The sequence below is a fragment of the Pseudorca crassidens genome, chromosome 18 (genome assembly GCF_039906515.1).
Source record: "Pseudorca crassidens isolate mPseCra1 chromosome 18, mPseCra1.hap1, whole genome shotgun sequence".
Classification (NCBI taxonomy): Eukaryota; Metazoa; Chordata; class Mammalia; order Artiodactyla; family Delphinidae; genus Pseudorca; species Pseudorca crassidens.
Window position 1 is genome coordinate 59,835,873 of NC_090313.1, and position 8,711 is coordinate 59,844,583.

The following is an 8,711-nucleotide window of genomic DNA, read 5'->3' on the forward strand; positions in this document are numbered from 1 at the left end:
GAATTTTCTGAGAAACTTGATAAGCTGATTATAAAATGTGTATGGAAAAGCAGACACTCCAAAATAGCCAAAGCAAGCCTGAAAAAGGAGCCTAACATTAGGGACTTGCCTATCAGATATAAAGACTTATAAAATTAGAGAAATACAGTTGATATTACACGCAAGGAAAGACAATCTAACCAATGAAGAATACATAGCTCAGTTATGTTCTCATGTACATGTGAAACTTGACGTTGGACAAAAATAGCACTGTGGATCAGTAGGGAAAGGAGAGACTTTTCAATAAATGACACTGAAACATCTGATCATCTATAAGTGAGAAGTATATAATTATGTTTCTGCTATGTATATGTTACCATCATTTACAAACTCATTTCCAGTTGGATTAATGACTTAAATATGAAAAGCAAAATTTTAAAGCCTTAACAAGCAAGTATAGGAGACTATCTGTATGACTTCAAGGTAGAGAAAGATACCTTAAACGAACCTCGAAAATATAGACAGTAAAGCAAAGTTTCATAAATTTGACAAAAGATGTTTCTACATAATATTATAACCATCAATAATATTAAGAGGCAAGCTATTAACTGAAAGAAGATATTGCAATGCTTATAACTGTTTAAACATATATCTCCCACAAATCAATAAGAAAAGATATAACCCATAGGAAAGTGGTTAAATGATAGGAACATGCAATTCATGGAAGACAATACACAGATAGATGATAAACATAAAGAATGTTAAATCTCTCTAGTAACCAAGGAACTGCAATGTAAAATAGCAACAATAGGGTTTTTTACCTGTTTATCAAAATTAAAAAGATTGATATTAAGTGTTGCCCTTGCATGCCCAGAAACAAGATTATCCTGCACCATTGGTGGCACTGTCAAGTTGGTGGAAGTTTTGTGGAAGGTTAATTTGACAGTATCTTACATATTCCTTAAAACAGAAATTTAAATTTTAGTAATATGTCTTATAGAAATAGGTATATGTGAATACACAGTTAGGCAGAGGGATGATCACTGCAGACTAAGTGCACATCAATAAAAAAGTGGTCAGATAAAATGTATCCGTATTTTGGAACATTATGGTGCTGTTAATAAGAATGAAATAAAACAAAATGTATTGACATACAAAGCTGTCCAGAGCATCTTGTTAAATCAGAAAAGCAAGCTGTATGTACAGACACATACAGAGAGAACACATACACAAGAGAGATTCCATTTATGTAGAGAAGAGTCATGTGTCTGGGAGCTAGAGGGAACACCACCAATATGAGCTTCAGTTATTCTGCAAAGGGGAGTTAGAATGATTTAAAGGAGGAATAAAGGGGAAATTCTGTGCTTTTTTTCCTGTATGCGTCTATATTTTTTTGGAAATTTTACAAGGATGGGTTTTCATGTAAATAAAAAGTGACAAATGAATTACAAACAAAAGGGGATAGAGAAGGAAAGATTACAACTACAGCTGGGAAAATAGGGAAAAGATTTAGGAATGAAACGGTGTTTGAAAAGAGTCTTAGAAGAACAGGTAAAATGTATATATTTGGAAATATGTGTTGTATTGAAGAGACATTCCAGGAAGAGGGAACCAAATGGGGAAATGAACCGAAGCTGAGTAAAATTAGGAACGTGGGCAAAGAGAAAAAGTGAATGTCCAGCCAGAACAAAACATCTATGAAGAGTAGCAAAAGTAAGTTTAAAAAGGAAGGTTGGAGCTAGCTTATGGAGACCACTGATGAGGTCTCTTCTTTAGGCCATGCGAGCCACTGCAGGTGATAGCAGCAGACCTGGCAGTAGTGTCGAAGATGGACTAGAGTAGCGGAAGGCTGGGTGGAGCTCACTTAAAGCGCTCTTGTTAACTGGTAAGGGGAGATTAAACCAAAGTAATGGGCATAGGAGTAAATGGGTAGGAAATGACACAGGACAAATTATGAAGGTAAAATGAACTCAACGGCTGCCTGAGTATGTGAGGCAAGTAAAAGAGGGAGGAGTAAAAACGATGAGGGGTTCAATCTCATCGAGGACAACTGTCATATTAATAAAGATAGAAACAACGAAGGAGGCGTTTGTCACCCAAGCCCACCCTCACCCTCTAACGTCTACTCTTGGCTTTGATCCTTAATTTCCAACCTCCGTCCCGAGTACCATGTTTGCTGGGTCTGAATGGTGGCTCAGCTCTGGGCTCTGTACAACGTCTGCTCCTAGGCTACTCCAAGCCCAGCTTCTGCCGCCACCCCAGTGATTTGGGCCCTACCCATTAGCAGCTGTGAGCTTCTTTTTGACTCCTACAACTTCTCTTTGCATTTTGCCTCCCTGTGTCTCTACCTGCATTCTATCACCTCAATCAGACAGAGAATCTGCCTTTGTTGAGAGTTGGGTCAGAAGACTCACGTTCCATAGGATTTTACCTTAACTTCCTTGCGCACGAGAATGATAGAAATATTTACTTAGAGATATAGACTAAAGTTTCAAAAGTATTATTCAGTTCCACTAAACTATAAAGCCTTGATCATACTTAATACTTGGAAGTCATCTTTACTAGAGATAACTCAGTATGTTTTTTTTAACATCTTTATAGCCTTCCATTTTTCATTATTGTGCAAAAGTCTTTGAATTTTTTGATAAAATTATATTAAATATTGCAATTTAATTTTCCATGTGATTTTATTAGTTCCAGTGTATTTTCTCAAGTACATATCACTTACTTGGGGACAGTAATAGAACTATTTAGTTAGAGGAAATAAGGAAATAATTAACAACTCAGGCCACTAAACTCCCTTATTCTGAAGATGACATTCCTCAAGAGTTTAGGTGACCTGCTCAACCAAATTTTCTTCTCTTTAAAATAATTTTATCTTTTATCAACACAAGTATTTAGTTTAAAAGATCAAATGTTTACTACAGGTCTTTCCATGAAAATCACCCCTGCCCGCATCTCTATCCCCCTTCACTCTTTACCTCCAGAGTCACCTATTGCCAAACTCTTTTTGCAGTTCTCCCCTGGGTGTTTGCTCTCATATTTTTAAAATTTTATTTTCAATTGTGGTAAAACACACATAACACAGAATTTACCATCTTGGTCATTTTAAAGTGTACTGTTTAGCAATCAGCACATTTTTATTTCTGTGCATCCAATCTCCAGAAGTCTTTTCAACTTGGCAAAACTGGAATCGGTCTTTATACCCATAAAAGAACAACTCCCCACTTCCCCCTCCCCCTAGCCCGTGGAAAACAGCCTTCTACTTTGTCTCTATGAGTTTGACGACTCCAGAAACACCCCATATAAGTGGAATCATGCAATATTAGTCTGTTTTTGTGATGAGCTTATTTCACTTAACATGATGTCCTCAAGGTTCATCCATGCTGTAGCATGGGTCAGAATTTCCTTCCTTTTAAAAGTTGAATAATATTCCATTGTACGGATACACCACATTTTGTTTATCCATTCATCTGTTGAAGGACATTTGCATTGCTGCCACCTTTTGGCTATTGTGAATACTGCTCTGAACATGGTTGTACAAATACCTGCTTTCCATTTTTCTATTTCCAGAAGTGAAATTGCTGTAATTGAATTTTTAATTTTCTGAGGAACAGCAACACTGCTTTTTATAGAGGCTGCACCATTCTACATTCCCACCAGCAGTGCACAGGGTTCCAATTTCTTCACATCCTCTCCAACGCTTATGTTCTGTTTTGCTTCTGTTTTTGCTTTTTATATTGGCCATCCTAACGGGTGTGAGGTGGGATCTCACCGTGGTTCTCACTGCATTTCTCTAATTATCAGTGGTGCTGAGTATCCTTTCATGTGCTTTTTGGCCATCTGTGTATCTTCTTTGAAGAAATGTCTATTCAGGTCCTTTGCCTATTTTTAAATTGGATTGTTTGTGTTTTCTCTTGTCAAGTTGTAGTTGCTTATATATTTTGGATATTAACCCCCTTTAAAATACAATTTACAAATATTTTCCCCCATTCAGTCAGTTGCCTTTTCCCACTGTTGATGGTGTCCTTTAATGAACAAAAGTTTTTAATTTTGCTGAAGTACAACTTAATCTATTTTTTCTTTTGTTTCCTGTGCTTTTGGTGTCATTTACAAGAAGTTATTACCAAATCTAATGTCATGAAGCTTTTCCCCATATATATATATATATTTTAATTAATTTATTTATTTTTGGCTGCTTTGGTTCTTTGTTGCTGTGCGCAGGCTTTCTCTAGTTGCGGCGAGCGGGGGCTACTCTGTTGCGGTGCGTGGGTTTCTCATTGCAGTGGCTTCTCTTGTTGCAGAGCACGGGCTCTAGGCACGCGGGCTTCAGTAGTTGTGGTTGCCGGGCTCTAGAGCACAGGCTCAGTAGTTGTGGCGCACAGGCTTAGCTGCTCCGTGGCATGTGGGATCCTCCCGGACCAGGGCTAAAACCCGTGTCCCCTGCATTGGTAGTTAGATTCTTAACCACTGCCCCACCTGGAAGTCCCTCCCCTATATTTTTTTCTAAGAGTTTCATAGTTTTAGCTCTTACAGTTAGGTTTTTGATCCAGTTTGAGTAAATTTTTGGATATGGTGTGAGTAAGGGTCCAACTTCATTTTTTTAATGTGGGATATTCAGTTTTCCCAGGACCATTTGTTGAAAAGACTGTCCTTTCCCCACTGAATTGTCTTGGCACACTTACTGAAAATCATTTGACCATATATATGAGGATTTATTTTGGAGCTCCTCTATATTTTTAAATAGCATCCTTGAGTCATTCTTCTTGTTTTTTCAATTTTAGCTATCATCTCTAAATTTCCTACTAAGCAAGATAGGTATTAGGACTCTTATCAGCCCTCATATATACCTGTCTTCTTCCTCCAACCTCACAATATAGTTATTTACAGAATGTTTAAAAGTTCAAGCATCCTATGCCTCACATTACTGGCACTCCTTATTCCTCCCCCTTCATTGCTTTAATTTTTCTCTGTAGCACTTACCATCACCTCATTTTATATTTTATCTAATTATTTTATTTAATATCAGGCTGGTCCTCTAGTATGTAAACTCCATGAAGAGAAGAATACATGATAGTTTTGTTCATTAATGTTATCTCCAGTACCTAGGATAGTTCTGGTGACATAATGATTAATACTTCTTGAGTAAAATAATGATTTTAAGTTAAATCAATAATTATTATTTAATTATAAAATCTAAGTAATGCATAGTTAGGCTACACAGTGTACTATGAATATATTTCTTTTACTGTACAACTTTTTGTTTTTCCTAGAGTTATTGACTTTTATTCATTTACTTTGCTTTATGTGTTTATCATTAATTCTGCCATGAAAATTCTAATAGAATTATTTAAATCTTTATCAGTATGAATGTATCAGATATGGCTATCAGTCCTATTAATTTTTTTTAATACATCATCCTGGAGCCCTGTGTCTTTCTGCCCTAATCTAGAAATGTTGTTGTCTAGATCTGGTGCACAACTGTTATTCCAAGACTTCCCTTCACCATTATCTTGGAATTTCCTTTACTATAGTCACATTGAATACCTTGTTCTTTGTTTACCTCCACATTTTGGTGAAGCCAGCCCTCCAGTGTCTCCCTGCAAAAGAATGCATGGAAATAAAAATTTAAGACCATGCGTATTTGAATATGTCTTTATTCTGCACTCAGACTTGATTGATAATTTGGCTGGGTATAAAACTCTGGGTTCAATCATTTTCTTCAGGATTTTGGAGACATTGCTTCATCATCTTCTACTTTTCTATTTTTTATTTGAGATCTACAGCATTCTTATTCCTTATGCTTTATATATAACCTATACCTTTTTTTTGGAAGGGGAAGCTTTTTGAATCTTCTCTTTTTTTGCTAGTTGTTTAAAATTTTCATGATGATGTGCCTTTGTGAGTTTTTTTTTTTAACTCAATGTGTTCAGTACTTGATGTATCCTTTCAATCTGGAAACTCATGTATTTTAATTCTGAGAAATTTTCTTACACTATTACTTCGAAAATTCTATCTTCTATTTTTCTGTGCTCTTTCTGGGACTATAGCAAATATTGGACCTTCTGAATTTTTCCACTTTCTTAAGGCTACCAGAATATGCCACCCCAAAATATGCTTCTTTCACATAGGTATTATTTTGAGCTTAAGGCAACTGAGATCTAGCAGATGCAGGAAAAGCTCTTTACCTCCCAGTAACTACCTTAAAATAGAACATAAATTTCCCCTTTTGGAAATTTCCATTTGTAAAATGTTTTCACACCAGGAAGAGAACTACTTCAGGAGACAACTCTTATCACCTGAAAGACTCTTAGCTGTATAACAAGACAACCCTTATTTACCATATATTTCCACCCTTTGCCTTCCCGTAACTGGGCTTCTCAGTCCAGAAGCCCAAATCCCCTTTTCCTTTGTTTAGCCTAAGATGGTATATAAGCCTCAATCATTTGACTGCTTCTTTGAGTCTCATTTCTTTGAGAAAGTCCCATGTATGTGTATACAATTAAACTGTTTTTTTCTCTTGCTAATCTGTTTGACAAGTTTAAACTGACAAATTTAATTTCCAGGGCCCCAGCCAATGAACCTAAGATGTGTAGAGGAAAAGATATTTTTCCTCTCTTACAATTCCTGGCCAGAGGAGGCTTGTTTTTTGTCTTTTTTTTTTTTTTTTTACAATATTGTATATATTTAAATTGTACAATAGGATTATTTGATATACATACACATCATGAAATGATTACAAAGATAATATTAATTAACACATCCATTGCCTCATATAGTTAACTCTTGTTTTATGAGGTGAAAACATTCAAGGTTTACTTTTAGCAAATTTCAAGTATATAATACCACATTAACTATAGTCACCATGTTGTACATTAGATCCTTAGAATGTATTCATCTTATAACTGAAAGTTTGTACCCTTTGACCTACACGTCTCCGTTTCCCTCTTCCCCCAGCCCCTGGCAACCATCACTCTACTCTTTCTATGAGTATGTACATCTTCAACCTAAGCAGAAATTGCCAAGTTGCTCCAAAGTGATTACACCAATTTATACTCCACCAATTTATATGTATCCTCACCAAACTTTGCACTATCAGACTTTTACATTTTGCCCATCTGATGATTTATGAAATGGTATTCTTTTGTTATTTTGTTTTGTATTCCCTGATTACTAATGAAATTGAGAAGCTTTACTTTTCAATGTTCTCTGGATGTTCAAGTTTCATCTTCTGTGAATAGTCCATTCATGTGCTACTCTTAATATACTAATGGGCTGATGTCTTTTTTTAACTGATTTGTGAGCATTTAAAAATATACATGGACACTAACCCTACGCTAGGTTACAACAGTCCCTTTATTTTTAAAATGATAGATTTATTTTGAGTTATAAAAATAATATGTATTTATTATAGAAAATTTGGGAAATACAGAAAAACATTATGAAGAAATTTAAAATTCCCTGTGATCACATAGGAGAATAAGTCCAAGGATAATTACTGTCTTCCATTTGGGATTTGTCCTTAGGGTGTTTTCTTACTATGAATCTATACTTTTTTTGTTTTAGAGAACTAGGATTATTTTATACACATATATCTATTTTTTAGCATTTAGTTTTACACTTGCGTATGTCTTAGCTCCTCAAGGAGATGGTAAGATCGATAATGAGAAAGGCCATATTTTATACTACTTTGAGTCTTACAGAGCATCGAGCAAAATGTCTTTCCTTTAGTAGATCTGATGTTTCCTTCATTGCAGCACATCCCGATGTGAATGGTGTCATGGTCCAATGTTCGGTGAAGGTTTTCGCATCATCCGATCCTGCAATATTTTTGGAGTAACACAGTTTCCTGTTATATTTTATGTCTGTTCCTCTTCCTGCTACAGAAAAGTAAAGGAAAGCAATTTTGTTTTCAATAATGTTCCTGGTGAAAGAATATCTCTAAATCCCGAGTTGATGAATCATACAGTGATTTATGAGTCCCACTTTAAAAGCCATTAAAGTTTACGTATATAATCATTCATGTCTTTGAGAGCACAGGTTCTGTGTGGAAGATAAGTGTCTTCTCATGTGAATCCTCTTTGTAATCCTAGCTCCTAATGAAAGTCTGCGATTGTTAGGGAATCTTTGCAGAATATTTCCTTAAGAATGATTAGTAAAAAGGTCTTCGGGGATTTCAGAGAAGATCTAGAAAATTTCTTTCAGAGTATGTTTACTATAAAAAGAAAAATGTTAGAATCCTTTGCAAAAAGTATTTCTCTTACAATTGGCCTTTTTATGCATCCATTCTCAGGGATAAGATAGTAATCAAAGTCCTCAGTGGGGTTTGGGCCTCATATGGATTCAAAGTCATGTACCCAAGTTCTCAATATTTGTGCATTTCTGTGGAAATTTGTCCAGTGCCAACCATCTCAACTGTGGATTGCTCTGGGGAATAAAAGATTAATTCCAGTACTATATTTAGTTGTTTGAATTCATTACCCAGGCTCTAAGAAAACTGGTACAATTTTTCAGTTACCCGGACTGCCATCTCATAAAGCCTGATTCCACAGGCTAGTGCCAGCACTCAGCAGGCTTTCAGTGATAGCCTGGCAAGAAAATAAAGTAAAACGTACAAAAATTACATTGCAAAGCAACATATGGATACAGTAGAACTTGAGGCTTTAAGAATTAGTATTTAGTAAGAGGAAGGTAAAAGAGCATTTTGAGATAACAAACAATTTTAGAAAGGC

At 35.6% G+C, this 8,711-nt stretch overlaps 1 protein-coding gene across 1 annotated transcript in view; it reads left to right on the forward strand.

The window, feature by feature from the left end:
• Positions 1-7,980, forward strand: part of LRRC63 (leucine rich repeat containing 63) — a 41,328-nt gene extending 33,348 nt beyond the window's left edge. Inside the window, exon 9 of the mRNA XM_067713189.1 lies at positions 7,737-7,980. Coding sequence (XP_067569290.1) covers positions 7,737-7,980 — 244 coding nt within the window. The remainder of the gene's footprint in view (positions 1-7,736) is intronic.
• The last annotated feature ends 731 nt before the right edge of the window (positions 7,981-8,711 follow it).